Below are 18,364 nucleotides of genomic sequence, written 5' to 3'. Positions count from 1 at the left end.
TCCAAGGCTGAGCCATACACTTTCCTCGCTATTGCCTTGATTCCCGAGCAAGGATAACAATAACATGAACAGAGCAGAGCGGAGAGCAAATTTATTATGTGCGGCCAAGTAAAATATTCAATGCCACCGGTGTTGCGATCATCAGCGTTCTGTAGCACGCATTCCCTAGATGAAAATTATGGAATCGGTTCTTCTCAGAACTATAAATGGTTGAAGATAAGAGTTATGAGAATTTTCGCAACTACTACTCGTGTTAAATTTTCATGTATTTCTTAATAATAATTTTTACAATAATGACCAGGAAGGAAAACGACAGTGTTGCCTGTGAACAGTTTGTCGCAGTAAGATATAACCCCTATTTGGAGAATTTTCACTGATAAATTGAGAGATTTTCCGGTTTAATTTTTTCTTTGTACCCAGTCGAACACCGTTATCGTTCCAATATCGTTAACGTTAATTAGTTAATCTAGAACCAGGGTAATTTTCGCATAATGAAAGCACAAATTTTCTGTGTTTTGTTTCGTTTCTCATTCTCGAGTCTGCGTCGACCCGCCCACATTGCAAAAATCTACGCTCGATACAAAAGACTGCGTATATTATTATAAATATATCAATATAAATATAAATTCAAACAAATATCTTAATATAAATTCAACTTCATTCTTGTTCTTAACACAGTAGCAAGTGGAGCCCTTCTTACTGTTGGAGATACACGGTGTATAACAGGCGTAGTGTAATAAGCTAAAGAGTAAAATCAATGTATAAATTTGTCCTACGTCACCATTTCATACAACCCCTAGGGCTGTATACCTTGTAGTATTTCAATTTAAATTGTAGAAAATCACTCTTGAGTTTGAAAAATCCTCCACCCACGAAAAGCACCTTATTTACGAAGTCACCTTGGAATAAAAAGCTGAATGATTTTATAATTTGCTTAACTTGCTCTGTCTTTCGTTCTCTACAGATGTGTTAAGTATAAAAAAACAATTTCATTTCTTTCCGTAGTGACGTATTATCATTGAAATATCTATTTCTTCAGTGTCGGTACTACGACCACGTAAGTTTTTGTGATTATCTAGTTGAAAACACTGAATTCGTTCCATTTTCAAACACCTTGCGCCTGAAGCAACTCTCCCTGAAACATACCAGTTTTAGTTTAAAAAGTGTTTATTCTTCAAAATCATTGGGCTATGTAACAAAATCAGAGCGCACTACTACTACAAAATATTATTCTATATTTCTACCGCCAGAACATGATTCAATTCGATTTTTCCGATGACAGCTGCGCGTGTAGAGTTGAAACATATTCGTCATACTGGGCCTGGTAAAAATTCCCAGCGACCAGGTCGGTCAATCCGTACTTCTTCACGTAATCCTTATGTTGAAAATTCAGCCGATGGTTACGGCTTCGATTCGATGTGCGAGGTGCATCGGACAGATCGATTTTACCGTTCTGTTTATAGATCAGAAAAGCGTACCGATGCAAACCGCTGCCCTGCGGCGGACCAGATCCAGCGAACGCGATGCGGTGATCGCCATCGTCGATATTGCTACCCGGGATGTTCCCCACAAACCAGTGACAGACCGAACGAAACTTCGGTTCCGTTCTACGCGGTGCATCCGGATCCACCATAAACAGGGTGTAGTAAGAATCCGCTTCCGCCGACCACTCGATCTGTGGTTGATCCTTAACTTGTGTTGGAGTCAACTCATTGCCGCCGTTTGCCACCACTCCACTTGGATAGCTGATCTACGATTAAGAAGCATTTTTATAGACGAGGCGTAATCCGTAAACTATACAAGCCTTGAATATGATCATCAGAAGAGAGCTTTTCGTATGTATTGGTGTTCTACTTTCTGCTAAAATATTGTCTGCAGCTATTGTCTTACAAACATATTTCTATTGATAAACAATTTGCAAAGTTTACAAAGCCCGAATGCAAATGACAAATAATACACTCACCTTGGCCAACTCAGCGGGTGCAGCGTCAATCACGTCCGGAATAACTTCATGGTCGGAAAATATTTTCTGCACCGTCATAGCTACAGATTCATTAGCATCACTTGTAGCAGCGGAGGAACGACTGATGAATTGCGCTAGAATACACACCAACGTAATAGTGAGCTCTAAGGCGCTAGACGACATGGTTGTTCAGTTCGAAGTTTAGCGCTTATCACAATTTGCGTGCACTGATAGCGAGAACAGCGTTGATCAACTCGTCCAATCACTTCGAAAGCCACGAAATGAAAAAATGACAATCCAATGTCGCTCCAGTCATAAGTGGAAGCAAATGAAGCACAGACAGGTGGGATGGGGATAGGGAGAGAGAGAGAGAGAGAGAGAGAGAGAGAGAGAGAGAGAGAGAGAGAGAGAGAGAGAGAGAGAGAGAGAGAGAGCTTACGATTAATCACGATACGACACTCCAGCGAGAGTACGTTTTACTTCTATCTACATATATCCCGCACATTCTCGTCGCCAAGGGAGTTTTCGTCTAAATCTTGCTTTTGAAAATTGCGTTCTCTCAATTCGAACCAGTCATTATTGTAGCTAAATATCCAGTTCTGAGTATAAATTGCATATATTTTTAAAATTAAAAAGTTGCAGGAAACCGGTTATCAATTTTAACAGCTTGCTAACATTTACAGGCTTACCTACATTGACTATTCATGCAGGTTCATGATCTCAGACTCGTAATATTCCCACAGTCGTGTTTTCCTGTGCCAAAACGTTGTACCTTAATCGCGCACTTCCCTATTTGCGCTGGGGTGGGAAGTTGTTCAAAAAACCGAACCTAAACATTTTACAAAAGAATGAATAAAAAACACTATTGGTGAGAAAATCCAGTGAATAAGTTCTTGATTATCTTCAAACAATGCTGCTAGTGAGATTCTTGTGCTTCAAAATTTCAAAATTCATTAACAAGTTTAACTAGTACCAAAATCTATGGTTGTACAGGCAGTAAATGATAAATTAGAAGCCTAAAATGCAAGTTTTTTCAGCAAACAATAAGCTTTTCTCGAAGATCTCTAGGTAGATAGTTTAGTTACAGCTTTCGTTTAACCGGTTTAACCGAAATTTCTAAACGCGACTATTGGAATTGATCGCAGCTAACTGATGCTGGTTCGGTTCTAAGTAAAATATTTATATTTAAGAAATAAAAACATTGCAGGAATCCGGTTATCAGTTCTGTAAGATTGCATGCATTTACAGACTTATATTGGCTGCCGAAGCAAGTTCATGATCTCAAACTCGTTACATTTCCTTAGTAGTTTTTCTAAACCTTAATTTTGTATAACTGGATATGACCACTGACAGACCACTCAGACTTCTAAAGAGGTTTCAAATTGGTTAAGTAATCATTCTAACCTACAACGTTCGTTGATGACTGTATAGCCAGCTGATTTTCTTGGTCTTCTTTGGATTTAAACGCCACCACTTCTCCCACCTAAAACGTACGTCGTACAGATTCATTAACTAGCTGTTGCGTGTTTTGTTTAGCGCCAGGCGGAGTATTTCACATTCACTCGATTCGAACCGTAATTTCTCTTCATCATGTAGCTAGTAACATTTTGCAGATTTTCCACCTCTGCATGGTCACAAGCAGAAAACTCTCTTTTAGGCTAGAACCAGTTTTGTGCAATTCTTGCAATGAACCCATCGGGCAAAACCTTTAAAAGAAGGCCACCGCAGCATTCGCCTCTGTTAGTTTTTTGAGTTCAGTTCGCCCTGTCACGTTGGTTTGTAAACGCGCACGTTTTAACATAAAATGTTACGGTTAATCGCAGTGTCCCTGATTGTGTTACTGCTCGGAATCCGTTGTTCGGAAATCCTAAACGATGCGCACATCTATCGCGCTTTTGCTGCGAATGAAATTGTGCCGGATGTAGTTGAAGAAGCTCCCGACTGTTGGTTACGCGTGGCGTTTAAAAGTGGGCGCGAAGCGGAAGGCGGCAATCGACTAACACCTACCCAAACTAGGAGCATTCCTTCGCTAACGTTCAATTCGAACAATCGCTCGTTTTACACATTGATTTTGACTGATCCGGACGCACCCAGTCGAGACGATCCGAAACATCGTGAGTTTGTGCACTGGATAGTCGGAAATATTCAGGGAAACGATATGGATCATGCCGAAACCATCGTGGAATACCTTGGTGCTGCACCGCCAAGAGGAACGGGACTGCATCGGTACGTTTTCTTGTTGTACGAACACCAGAATCGGCTGAATTTTACCAACGAAGTAAAATTATCAAACCGTTGCCGGAACCCGAGGCGCTATTTTTCCACCCGGAACTTTGCCAGAATTTATGGTCTGACAAATCTGTGGGCGGGAAACTTTCATCAAGCGCAGTACGATGATTACGTACCGGTGCTGCAAGGACAGCTCTCTGAATGTACTGAGTATACTTGAAGTCAACAATCAAGTAAAACTTCGAAAAAATACTAATCCATGCGCGTTGATATTTTTCTGCAGGTACGCTGATCGAGCAGAACGGCCCGAGGAATGGAACCGCATTCGGCGGTTTCTAAATGTTCCTTTCAATGAGTAACTAGTGGCAACTTTTTTCTCATTTGCGATTATGTATATATGGTAGTAAAATAAATCTATCTCCCGATACAAGACCTTCTAGTATTTTTAATCTTTTGCTTACAACATTGTGAAAACCAAAACTATGTATATGGAACAAGGATTGCATATACAGTGCCTCCACAATTATGGGTCAGCTACAATTATGGGTCACTTTCACGCAAAAACGTCTATTCTCACGACACTGAACAATTTTAATTAACAGTAGTTCTTTTTGTAACTCACTTGTAACCTCACTCATGCGATTAGAATGATTTAAAGTTGAAATTGTCACGACAAACTATAATTTTGCTCGGTGCAGTAAGTGAAGTGACCCATAAATGTGGTAATGTTACATTTGCGGTACACAATTGTGGGTCAGTCCATATTTTGGCTATTTTTATTACTTTTACATGATTATGCGACAAGACTGAATAAAGTAACTATCAAGCTTTTATAACAATAAAATAACTTGCGTTATGTCTTTTGGCCTCCCCAGCTGGTCTCGAGGTACGATACTGGCCTAACAAGCCAGTCGTCGTAAGTTCGAGTCTTGTCTCGGGAGAGACTGTTAGTGGCAGTAGGATCGTAGCGCTAGCCCCGCAATTGTCCTGTACACTTAACGGTTGGCTGCGAAGTATGTGTAGTAAACAGAAGATCAAGTTCCGAATAGGAATGTAGCACCAAGGCTTTGCTTTGCTTTATGTCTTTTGATGATTTCATAGTCTAAATGATTTTGAATGACAAAAGTGACCCATAATTGTGTCTTTGGCTATGTAAATGATATATTTCTTCCCAACCGCATTCACACGCATCAACTGCAGTGAAACTAATTGTTGATCGAAAGTACACATCAGAACATAAAGATAGATAGTAAAACAATCGTAGTTGATAATTTTTCCGATTTTATATCCATTTTTGAACATTCAGACAACACGTTGACTGACCCATAATTGTAGAGGGACTGTACTATAATCGATTATTTTGAGTTGGGAATGGACTCCTGGGTTTAAAAATGGTAAAGTCGGAAATAAAAATTATATTGAATAAATCGCTATTGTTGTGCAACCGATTCAAGATTGAGTTAATGAGTTTCAGTCTTCAGTAAAACTGCAGGAAAAAGTAAAGGAGCAGCTACTAGGGATGACACCCTTGCAGACTACTTTGCTGACAACTCAGCCATTGATACCATTGATTTTATCAGAAAGAAAAACAATCAAGTGATTGGCCCTCAGAACACTCCGGTTCCAGAACATGGTCTTAACTATTTCATCGATAATCCCTTTTCAATGGCAGAACTTGATTTTTCTTTCTCTAAGACCACTGGCGTAGCGTGGTGGGGGCGGCGGGGGCGGTCCGCCCCGGGTGTCACCCTCTAGGGGGTGACACCCATGAGGAAAATTTTTCATGTGTCACCTTCAAAATGGTGATATTCGTGAGATTAGGTGGAGGTCGCAGTGAAACGTTTGAAAATAATATAAATTTGCTTTTAATAGTATAATCACAACATTTTTTTTCAAAAATGGGCAGATTTAATACAATTGAAAACGAACGTGCTAACTCACACAATTTTGGATAGCAAAATGATTTCACTGCAATCTGGAGGGCGTGACACCCAGAGAGAGAAAGGGGTGACACTAAACTTTTCCGCCCCGGGTGTCACCCGGTCACGCTACGCCACTGTCTAAGACCAAAAGAAAATAACCTGGTAACGACGAAGTGGGATACCCTATGCTGTAGAACCTCCTAGCTGTGGGTAAGGAAATTTTGCTCCGTTTATACAACAAAGAATAGATACAAACACGTTCCCTCCAAATTGGCGACATAGTTTAGTGGTACCGATAGGAAGACAATGGAACGGATGGTCAACCGACGCCTCAACCACTTCCTTCGACACAACAGTTGCTAGACAGCAAGCAACACGCTTTTCGAGCTGGGCATAGAACTGGCACGTATTTCGCTGCACTAGGAGAAATTCTGAAAAAGGCTAAGGATACCAATTCGCATACTCAAATCGTGTCAGTTGATATCCAAAAGGCTTATAACCGCGCCTACACACCTATTGCCGTCCAGCAGCTGTTAAACTGGGGGCTCTCAGGCCAGATGCCACTAGCTATGCCGCAAAATCTTCATCTAGTGATAGAGGGGTTCACCTTCTCAGTGAGGGGGCAGAATCCTGGAAAAAGATTGCCAGTCGAGCACTCCCCCAAGTGTCAGGGATTCACTGGACTGGAGATCGAGGTTGGTGGTTTACTCCTCCATTTACCGACAAAACATTAACCAGTTATGACCGTAAGAATCAGAATCCAGCACTTTTACAACAGGCAGCACAAGACTTGATCGACGAGAAGTACAAAAACTGCACAAAGTGTTTCACCGATGGATCGAAGGAGAGTGGGAAGGTTGGTTTTGGTGTCCACGAACACGAAATTGATCAATTCTACTGACTACCCGATTGCTCGTCTGTTTTTTCCGCTGAAGCAGCCGGAGTCTTTGTAGCATCCGCTATACCTGCTCAGGGCCCCATCGCTATTTTCACTAATTCTCTTAGTGGCACAGGCATTGGAGTCACCCAATTCTCACCGCCCATGAACCCAGGCAATCTTAATGTATGCCAAACCTGACTGCGTCCCGGGCCGCTATGGCATTTCAGGAAATGTAAATGCAAATCACCTCACTGCTCTTGGCACTCGAGGCATATTATACACTAAACAAGCTCCAGCTATGGATATCCGAAGGCCATCGATAAAGGCGCTCGTGAACAAATGGGAAGAAATGTGGTGCCAAAACCGCACTTTTTGTTTACGTAAAATCAAAAACACCACCGAAGAGTGGCCTGATCGTGAAAACTGGAGAGAACGGGTTGTCCTTTCCCGCGTACGGACGGGACACACCAGAATTACTCATAATATGAGCGGAGCGGGTGCCTTTGGAAGATGGTGTACTATCTGTAGAACGGAACGATCCATTGAGCATATCATTTGTGTATGCCCCGCATTTCACAGCCAAAGCTCACAGAACGGTATCTCCAACAGTCTTAAGGAAGCTTGTGGTGCAAAACCAGTCACCGACAGTAAAAAAAAGCAAAGCCTTGGTGCTACATTTCGATTCGGAATTTGACCTTCTGTTTATTTATACACAGACTTCGCAGCCGACTGTTTAGTGTACAGGACAATTGCGGGGCTAGCGCTACGATCCTACTGACACTAACAGTCTCTCCCGAGCCGAGACTTGAACCTACGATGACTGGCCCAAGTAACCAGTAAGCACTAAATCATTGCCCTACAACAATACTATATTCGATTACAGAATTGGGTCCAAAAGCTATACCAGTTTTTATATATCATTTGAAAAAGCCGCGTTTTCTGAGCAAAACGTGATTTTTAAAAAATGTTTATCGTTTTCCTTCGATTTTTAAATGAAGAATAAAAAAACTGCTCGAAAGGTCTCTAATAACATTTCGCCCATGTACGGTATATGGGAGAGCTGTCATTTAAGGCATTTCGAGCAGTTTTTTATTCTTCATTTAAAAATCGAACAAAACAGATAAACATTTTTTTAAAATCACGTTTTGCTCAGAAAATTGCACTCTTTCAACTGATATATAAAAATCAGAAAACCACGTTTAACTTTAGAGCCCGATTCTGGGTAAGAACTTATTCGGACCTAAATGCTTGTATATATCTAATATAATGTTAAAAAGGCGAAATAGCGAGCTGATAAAGTGCTGCAGGTGGTAACCACTAATATGCATCACTAATGCTGATTTGGAGCACCCATGAGATTTCTCTTTTCTGACATGTGAGTTAAGGAAACAAACGAAAAAAAATTAGAACCTTAATTATTTGGTGTCTGGAACGAATGCAAATAAATATTCAGAAGTAATACATACGGTCTAAAGAGGTATCTTGGGTGGCAAACCCGGGAACTACTAGAATCAGATTTTTTTTCATCTTCTGATATTGACGGTTCAGAAACCACGAGCCCAGGAGATGTAGATCCTGGATCCAACTCACTAGTTTGCAATTATTTTGTATTGGGTATTTCGGAAAGTTTCATGCATTCATATACCCGAACTTTGCGTCGAAAATTCCCACTCCCTAAAGTTTTTTCATATTTACGTGGAGTCCCAAGTAACAATTATTGTTGCCTAAACATTTCCTCGATCACTTTTATAAGGCTACAGTTGAACAATAACCGAAATGGAAAATTTATATTCGGATATATATTTATTTATATCGGAAGGCAACATTCGTCACACGCCACCCTTTTTTTAAACCATCTTTTTTGTTGGGTCCCTGATGAGATTCGAACTTGCGATCCATTGCTTGGTTGCCATCGATGAATGCATGTGAGCTAATCTGTAATATGACGTGTGCTGTGTTAAAAGTGAATATGCTTCTAAACGTTCTGATCTAATAAATGTTGAACAGGCATTGTGATAACTGCTGGAATATAAGCTTATAATTGTTGTTTGCAAGCAGCAACTGCAGCGTGCAAGAAGCTTATATTCCAGTAGTTATATGATGGCTGTTCAACATTTATTAGACCAGAACGTTTAGAAGCATATTCACTTTACACACTGCACACGTCATATTAAAGATTAGCTCACATGCATTCACCGATGGCAACCATGCAATAGATCGCAAGTTCGAATCTCAACAGAAGCCCAGCAAAAGATAGTTTTTGTTGCCTTTTAATGCAAATTAAAAAATCACCCTTATCATTTCCACAAGTAAAAAACTAAAATAAAGCTAATAAAAATAATTTTAACAAAAAATTCGAGCTCCATTTTTGAATTTTTTTTGTGCTTAAAGAGCTGAAATAATGTCGATTAAACCTTTTTTTACGCTACTATTCAGAGTGAGCTACATAAGTATGTTCTAATGCGCGAAACAAAGGTTTGTAAACACTATTATTCAAAATGTTAAACAAGCATTTAACAATTTAACAAGCATTTCAACAGTCGAACAACGGCTTAGCAAATGTTTCATTGATGTTTTATAGGTTGAACACATACAGAACAGTAGCCTAATAGATTTTTTGCAGTGCATCTATTCAACGCTGGTTTAACAAGTGTTGAATGAAATATTCTGATGTTGTTGTTTAAAACCCTCTTCGCCGTTTCTAGACAACTGTGTGCCGGAAAATTTCAACCATTGAACAGAAATTTTCTATTTTCCATTTCGGTTGTTGTTCGACTGTTGTCTAATCAAAGTTATTCAATAATTGTAAAATACTGTTCAAATTTTCATAGAGTTCCTCAGTTTCCGAGAATAAAAAAAAATGTTCGGGGCATCACTGACGTTGATTGGAAAGTTCATAAGCTGCTAAATCTTTTAGTGGTTTCAAAAAATGTTTATACTGCAATAAATCACCATACGACGCGTTCAGAAGGATGTTTTATAAAACCGGTGATCTAGCGTTCGCGTCTATAAGAGCTAAAGAATTGCTCTTTGAAAGACTTCAAACGCATGTATGCAACATTTGAACAACACGTGCAGAATAATAGTTGCGGAGTTGCCGTTTGAAACATTCAAATAGCTTTTATTGGGCGAGAACGCCACTGATAAATGGAGACCTTAAAAGCGCTTCAACGCAGCACATATTTATTAGTACTGCTGGTAATCATTTGCAAACGTTTGAACAACTTCTGTTAAGCTACACCCAACGCAAACGGGGAACATTTTATTACTTTAGAGCAATTTTTTATTACTTATTGTGTCTTATGACTGCGCATTATACACAAATAGTAATAACCGAAAAGTAACAAAAATTATGACGGGCACACGCTTGTATATGTTTCTGCAGGAGAACATACAGCCAAGCACCGCAGTGCATGTGTTAGCAAGACTTCACTCGCTGCATTTGTATTGATGCAACGATCAGATTCAATTTTGCTCCCTTCATCCACACATAATGAGAATCTTACCCGTCAACGTCTACCTCAAATGTCTAATAAGAAACACTTTCGTTTCGTCCCCAGTGTTTACATGAAATGAATATATGTTATACTGTCTGAACAGAGTTGCCAAAGTCGCGAATCTTGTTCTGGATGGGCACGAGTTTTGTATTTTCAAACAGGTGCAAATGAGTTTCCATGAACCAATGAGTGTGTGTTTTATATAGCTTGCAAGAAAGCGAATGTGTTTGTTTTTCTCTAACGCAGTTTACAGATCGTGATGTCATTTAAAGACGCATTTCAAATCTTTGAAATCATCAACGTTTGCATACTCTATGACGGGGAAAATGCTGCTTGGCAGCTCTTGTCATATTCTTCCTCTACTCCGTATGCATACAACGAGCGAACTGATACACGCTCACCGGATGAATTGGAGATTGAAGAAACTTGTAACATGTGCACCATATGCGACGGTGTGTGATTTTTTTTTTAACTTGAGATGGAAAGGAAGCAGTTTTTGACAGAAAAAAACTTGCATGTGGTTGGAACGACCATTATTAGATAGTCGTACTCCCGTAACACGTGCTAAATATATGACAGTATGTGTTGTTACTTGACTGGGGAAGAATTTTATTGCCTTTTTAGTAATAGGTTTGTTACCTAAAAAGCAATTTTGCGCTATTGCTTCTAAGGTAATAAGGAAAAGTTTTGCGTGTAGAGTTCCACTGTTGAATAAGTACATGAACAAAGAATGCTGCAACGTTTGTTCAACAAATAGTTCAACGTGTTGTTTATTCAGCATCGATTGCTTCAAGGCTGCTTTCGTTCCACATTTGCTCTCATAACAGCTTCCAAATTGTTTCTTGGGGTATCCATGTTCCGTCTATTTTTAATTAATCACTCGATATCGTTCGTTATTGGCACTTACGAAAAAATGTAATGCGTCTTCTATATGCATTTAAAACACTACATCGTAGCACTCACGGTAGCCCTTTAAGCGCACATTTTGCACTCAGTAATGCTAGTTTAGCATAATGCCCTAAACATTAAAAAACATGATATAAAGCTATTTGGCATTAACAGGGCTGAATTAGTGCTAATAAAATGCTATCTCCTAATGCTAATGGTTACTTGGGGGCTTGTTAGGCCAGCATCGTACCTAGAGACCATCTGGGAGTCGCCGACAATACAATACTAATTTTTTTAAAAAATTGTAATTTATACAGCGGTATTTAGCATATATAATTAATTTATATTGTATTCAATTTACCTGGGCCACAGGCCAAAAAACCCATGATAAAAAGCTACTACTACTCTGCCGTGAGAATGCCATTCTTTCGAATATGGGGTTTTTATGTCAATTTGTTCGTTATTCGGAGACCCATCTTTTGGTATCTTTCTTTTAGTTGTTACTTATTCGAACGTTGTATAAAATCAAGAAGACAAAATGAAGTATGCACCATTTCAATACAAAAGTGACAAGCAACCCGTTCGTTTTTGGGCCGCTTTGAAAAACTGATCAAATGGATGTGCGTCACAATGTCATATCACGGCAGTACTACTACTACTACTACTACTGCATAAAATTTAAAAAAAAGGCCACGGGGAGGAGGTAGTTATTAAGTGGCGTTATTATCTAGTGGGGGGTCTGCAACTTCGTGTAGAAATGCTACGATGGGGGTGGGAGACGTCATCAAAACTTAAAAAAAGCTACGTCATTTATACATGATCCCTAGAATGTGGTATTGAATTGTTGACAGGGTGACAGATGTTCGTGGTTTAAAACATCAAGATATACAACACCAGCGCCGGAAACGCAAAGCTGGTCTATATTAACTAGTTTTATTCGGGTTTTGCTGATGTAGATCTAGTATAAAAGTGTTCCAAAAATAGACCATCGCTGAAAATGTCCTCAGTGGTGCCGTTTTATGTCATAAATTATCGAGATTCAGCAAATTCTAATTCTAATTCTAATTCTAAAATTCTACGAGACAGTTGCGATCAGCTGATTACAGTTTATTTTCAACTTCTGACAGCCTCAGGTATGTTCAAGAGGTCGCAGCTTGGATGCAATCTGGATCGAATAGCGTAAAAAACAAACTTTGTCCGATCGGTTGCTCTAGTATTGTGCGTTGCAAACCTTTACACAACAATAAAATATCACTTTAGATTTTTTTTCTGACAATAGAAGATTTCGTGTTCGGTCGTGTTTTGGTTTTGCAACTTGAAAAACAAAAGCAATAACAAACGAACAAGCAGTGAAACGTCACCCGTGGATTGCCTAATGGAGTTCAGATAAAACTACCATTCCATTTGAACCAGTGTTGCAAAATTTCGAAACTACGAAATGAAAATGATAATTATAAGGGACCGTTCCTAAACCACGTGGTCATAAAGAGGGGGACGGGGGGGTTTGTCAAAAGACCACGAAAGACCATGCATGGGGGTGGGGGGGTTAACGAAATGACCACGTGGTCTTCTGACTTATAATTTATTGTTGCCACCAAGTCAAGAGCAAAAGGTTTTGCATTTTAGAAATATAGAATGTACCGAATGTTTAAAAATAAAAATTTAAAAAATCTAAGCAAATTTTTGGCATTAGACAAATGAAAAGACCACGTGGTTAAAGTCGCAAGGGGGAGGGGGGTTGGCCCAAAGACCACGAAAGACCACGGGGGTAGGGGGGGTATAAGAAGGGATCAAAATATGACCACGTGGTTTAGGAACGGCCCCTAACAGCAGTTTCATTCTTTTTACTTTACTCATCCTGTGCAAATGTTATTGAAGAAGCAGAGTAAACGCTTATACGCCTTTTTCAGACTACGCCGCATATCACCTGATATCGGCAGATGATATCGGTTATCACTTTGGATGTTCACACTACAGTGAAATGATTGACATGTGATTTATTTGGTTTGGTAACTGAAAAAAGAAGAAAACAAAAACAAAAAAGTCAAAGCAAAAACAAAACACACTAACAGTTGATTCGGGACTACGAAGTAAAAAAAGATTTTGAAGGCAATTGCTAGGGGTAAGACACTATTGATACATTGCGAAATATTCCCAATATTCAATATTAAAAAGTATCTACCGTTCCATTTTCGGGCACCCCTCTATCTATATAATAGCCCATTGCCGTTACATCAAGCGTTATATTATCGTTGGAGAATCCCGCATAATCAATAACCATAAAACGTGCCTATCAACTAGTTCGGGGTATAGTCACAACCATGTGGGTTATCGTAAAACCATCTGGACTATAATCCGTTTATGGTTTTTGTTTTTGCGGGATGTCAGTTGACAGATAAACGATAAATATCGAAATATATCAACCAATATTGTGTCATATTAGCAAAATATTTTTATGGAATTGAGAGTGTCTAGCCCCTAGTTGGGTTGTTTAGCTATATCAGTTTTTTATATCATCTGAAAGATCTGCAAATTCTAAGTAAAAGGTGATTTAAAAAATTTATCTATTGTTGTCTTTCGCTTTTTAAATCACGATTCAAAACTGCTCGAAATCGCTACAATGACAGCCGAGTGCTCGGCAACCATCTCGGCTGCACACTTAGTTCCTTTTACCGAACTCAGCAATCTTTTTAACGAGTTCTCAACAGCTGGGCCATCAGCAATCTGTTCAGCAATTTATTTGCTTGACGAGTGCTCGGTAATTTTTCATTCTCGCTGAAACGTCAAACATAGAAGATAGCTCAGTAAAAATTTACGAAGCGTTCATCAAAAATTGCTGCATGGGTCGGTATATACAAAGCTGACTATTCGTCACGAATTACCGAGCGTTCTGTAAATTTACAAAGCTGACGATTCGTCACAAATTACCGAGCATTCTGTAAACGTAAAGTTTTTCATGGTTACGAGCAGGGTTGCCAATGTTCCAGTTTAAACTGGATTCCTCCAGTTTTTTTCAAATGATCCAGTCAAACAGTTTATTCCCAAAATCTTCCAGTTTTTTCAGATATTTGCCAGTTTTATCCAGTTTTTTATTCACTCAAGCTCCGATTGGTTTCTGGAAATGTTTTTAAAACGTAAATTTTGTAGATTTATAAATTACTTTGACAATTCCCAACAGCATTTTCAGTATTCTATCTTCTCGCACGAAACACGACCAAATTAAAGACTGCATGACATGGTTCAGATAAAACCAAACAAATTTACCACACCATGAAAAATATCGTCTATTCATTTTCTGTTGCGTAGCAGATGTTGTTTTTTTGTTGAAGATAAAAGCAAATTGAAAAGCTCTATTTTCTTAATTTTGAGGTTGATTGATTGCGTAATTTCGAATTTTGCGCTGTTAGAGGAAATTTTCCAGTCCATAATTTAAAAAAATGTAAAATGTAGTTGCTGTATTCAAAACTGATACTGGATTCAGTCTCCATAACGAAAAAGCTCTCTCACAATCTTTTTTTTTCTTTTTTACAAATTTATTTGGAATCCAGTTTTTTCCAGTTTTTTCTTTAGCCTTTTTCCAGTTAAATTGAAAATTTTATTGGCAACTCTGGTTACGAGAGAAATATGAACCATAGTGAAAGTTGCTATTGTAACTGTTGAATAATTTTATAAAGGAATTTCGGATTGTTTAGATCGATTATACTGGTGTTCCCAGCACATTCGAGTAAAAACTTGATACGTTTAATGTTATGATGAATACAGGCTTTTTATTGCAGGCTTCTAGTAAACTGCTCTCTTGTGGTGAAAAAATTCCATATGCTGACTGAATAGATCGTGTACCTTCACGTCTTGTAGATTTGAAAGTAAGATATCCATTTAATTTTTTTTTAAATCACACGCGAAACACTTTAAAAACTCAGCTTCGGAACTCTTTGAATATCTGAAAATGGCGGACATTTGATGTTTCGTTTTGACAAATGCAGAAAAATTGCCGAACAGTATAGTAAAAAACAACAAGACTTCAGTTAAACAATTGAAGAGTTTTCAGCAACACCTAGGTAGATACTGACAGATCGTCAAATATTTACTGAACTTTATGAAAGTGCAGAACATACTTCAGTTTACAGAAAAGGTCAGTAATGTTTTTTGCTGAGCTCGTCAAATGCCTTTTGCATAACGGTAATTCGGTAAAAACTTCAACCGACATCAGTTATTTTTGAGAAAATTACAAAATGATCAGTATTTTTCCAAATTTACTGAACATGACCGTAATAAAAATTACTAAACAATTAAAACGAGAATAAGTGTGTAAACCCGTCTACAGTTGCTTTTGTTTCCTCTAAACGGTAAAAGTAGGTTTAGACTATTAGACATGTCGGTCTGATTTTGACCACTGCAGAGACTGCAGAAATCGAAAGTGTTGTGAGCAACTGGATCGGCAACACGGTTATTGTCACTCAGCTCGCCAGCTGCAGTTATGCTGCCGTTGTGACAGAGCAAACGTCAGCAACCGGAAAGTGACGAACGACCAGTCCAGTTAACGAGAGAGTCCGAAGCGGTACAACATTTTAACGTGTTAAATTCCTAGTAATAAATAAGATATTTTAGTTGATACGCCGCGTGTTTCAGTCCTTCGCTCAAGAGAAAAGAAAGGCCACCTCCCGTACGACGGGGACGTAAAAGTGGCGACGATAAAACGGATTTTTTTCTCAATTTCGTTGGTGAAGAAAACCTAACCGCAAAATTCGGTCACCCGCGTGCAAAAAGCGCCGGAGAAGTATGGAAAACGACCAAACTCATGATGTCGACCCATCCCGGTTCCCACCTCAGCAGCAGCAGATGGATACTTCCCAGGGAACTCTAGGCCAGCCGGTCCGTCAACAGCAGTTCATTCCGACATCTTCCGAACAGCAACGGTTTTCTCATCCAGTTCAACAGCATGCAGCGCCAGTATCAGTGAACTCCGTCGAAGGTTTGCTAGCAGCTGTGGTGCAAATGCTGCAAAATCACGATGTGCAGCAGCCACAACATCAAATGCAACAGCAGCAGTTGCAAGTACAACAACAGCAGTGGCAGCAGCAAAACGAAAAGCGGCAGCAGGATTTCTTCCAGAGTATTGCTTCGTCGATAAGGGTGAACGTCCCACCGAATCCGGAGCAAATTTTAGACTCTTTAGCGAGTAATATAAAGGAATTTCGGTATGATGCAGACAACATTGTCACATTTGGTGCATGGTATTCTCGTTATGACGATCTGTTTGCAAAAGATGCCGCCCGCTTGGAAGACGAAGCGAAGGTACGGTTACTTCTGCGAAAACTCGGTTTGGCGGAACATGAAAGATACGTTAGTTTTATCCTTCCAAAACTTCCTAAAGATTATTCATTCGACGAAACAGTGGAAAAGCTTAAAAATCTTTTTGGTGCGAAAGAGTCGGTTATAAGTCGTCGATACCGTTACCTACAGATCGCTAGAAATCAGTCTGAAGACCACATAGCTTATGCCTGTAGAGTCAATAAATCGTGTGTAGAATTTGAGTTAGGCAAGCTTTCCGAAGAACAGTTTAAATGTCTGGTGTACGTTTGCGGCTTAAAAGCGAAAAGTGATGCTGAAATCAGAGCCCGATTGCTATCGAAAATCGAAGAGCGAACTGATGTCACACTTGAACAGCTTTCCGAGGAGTGCCAGCGTCTGCACAATTTAAAGCATGATAATGCGATGATTGAGCGGGCAACGTCCTTCGACCAGATTCATACCGTAAAACAAAATTTCGAGCGTCATCGATTCAGGAAGCGGAATGCTGATTTCTCGAAGGCATCAACGAGTGGAATAAAACGTTTGCCACAAACACCTTGTTGGTTGTGCGGATCGATGCATTACATTCGGGACTGCACATTTAAGAAACACAAATGCAATGAATGCGGTCAGTTTGGACACCGTGAAGGCTACTGTGGCAGCGCAATTAAATCTCGTAAATCTACGCGACAAAGGGGGAAGGCATCCGTACACAGTAAGTTGGTTGTTGTTAACGTGTGCAGCGTTCACAAGCGACGCAGATTCGTATCTGTCGGTCTAGGTGGAACCAATGTACGCTTACAGCTTGATACTGCATCCGACATCACCGTTATTAGCAGAAACACCTGGCGGAAGGTGGGAAGCCCAGCGCTTGTCCCAGCAACTGTTAATGCAAAAGCAGCATCCGGAGACGTTATTCCCATGGACGGTGAGTTTTGCGCCAGCATGACCGTTGCCGGATCTACCAGAAAAGCGGTTATTCGTGTTTCACAACTGCAACTGAACCTTCTAGGATCCGACATGTTTGACAGTTTCCAACTTGGGTCTGTTCCAATTGACAGTATTTGTAACCAGATTTCCGCTGCTCTTCCTTCCGTTTCAATCCTGAAGTCCAAATTCCCAGCTGTTTTTAGTGACACACCAGGTTTGTGTACAAAGGTGAAGGTTAAGTTTACACTAAAAGCGGATTATACACCGGTTTTTCGTCTAAAAAGACCGGTAGCATACGCGATGTGCGCCATCGTCGATGAAGAACTTGATCGGTTACAACGCGCGGGCATTATCACGCCGATTGAGTACTCCGAATGGGCAGCACCGATCGTCGTCGTGCGTAAGGCAAGCGGTGCCATTCGAATTTGTGGTGATTATTCGACTGGGCTTAATGACGCTTTGGAGCCACACCAGTACCCGTTGCCCCTCCCTCAGGACATTTTTGCCAAACTGGCAAAATGTAAAGTGTTTAGCCAAATCGATCTCTCAGATGCATTCCTGCAGGTTGAGGTCGATGAGCGTTCCCGTGAGCTTCTGACCATCAACACACATCGTGGTCTGTACCGCTACAATCGATTAACACCCGGCGTCAAGGCTGCGCCGGGTGCTTTTCAACAGCTAATCGATACAATGCTGGCAGGGTTGAGTTGTACCAGTGGCTACCTTGACGACATTTCACAATAAAAGCTGATAAGTGTGCATT

The 18,364-nt window shown here is 39.9% G+C and overlaps 3 protein-coding genes across 3 annotated transcripts; 2 read left to right on the top strand and 1 right to left on the bottom strand.

The window, feature by feature from the left end:
- Positions 1-1,149: 1,149 nt before the first annotated feature.
- LOC129733934 (protein D3-like) lies at positions 1,150-2,282 on the bottom strand. Its single transcript, XM_055695559.1, has 2 exons — positions 1,964-2,282; positions 1,150-1,750 (listed from the first exon to the last, which is right to left on the bottom strand). The coding sequence occupies exons 1-2, from the start codon at positions 2,144-2,146 to the stop codon at positions 1,259-1,261; spliced, it is 675 nt and encodes a 224-aa protein (XP_055551534.1). The 5' UTR covers positions 2,147-2,282; the 3' UTR covers positions 1,150-1,258.
- Positions 1,491-4,611, top strand: LOC129733933 (protein D3-like). Its single transcript, XM_055695558.1, has 2 exons — positions 1,491-4,395; positions 4,476-4,611. The coding sequence occupies exons 1-2, from the start codon at positions 3,768-3,770 to the stop codon at positions 4,529-4,531; spliced, it is 684 nt and encodes a 227-aa protein (XP_055551533.1). The 5' UTR covers positions 1,491-3,767; the 3' UTR covers positions 4,532-4,611.
- Positions 4,612-16,158: 11,547 nt separating this feature from the next.
- Positions 16,159-18,345, top strand: LOC129717347 (uncharacterized protein K02A2.6-like). Its single transcript, XM_055667221.1, has one exon. The coding sequence runs from the start codon at positions 16,159-16,161 to the stop codon at positions 18,343-18,345; it is 2,187 nt and encodes a 728-aa protein (XP_055523196.1).
- Positions 18,346-18,364: the final 19 nt, after the last annotated feature.

The sequence above is a fragment of the Wyeomyia smithii genome, chromosome 1 (assembly GCF_029784165.1).
Source record: "Wyeomyia smithii strain HCP4-BCI-WySm-NY-G18 chromosome 1, ASM2978416v1, whole genome shotgun sequence".
In the NCBI taxonomy this organism is placed as follows: Eukaryota; Metazoa; Arthropoda; class Insecta; order Diptera; family Culicidae; genus Wyeomyia; species Wyeomyia smithii.
The sequence above is the reverse complement of the archived record's forward strand: the minus strand, read 5'-3'. Positions and strand labels throughout refer to the sequence as shown.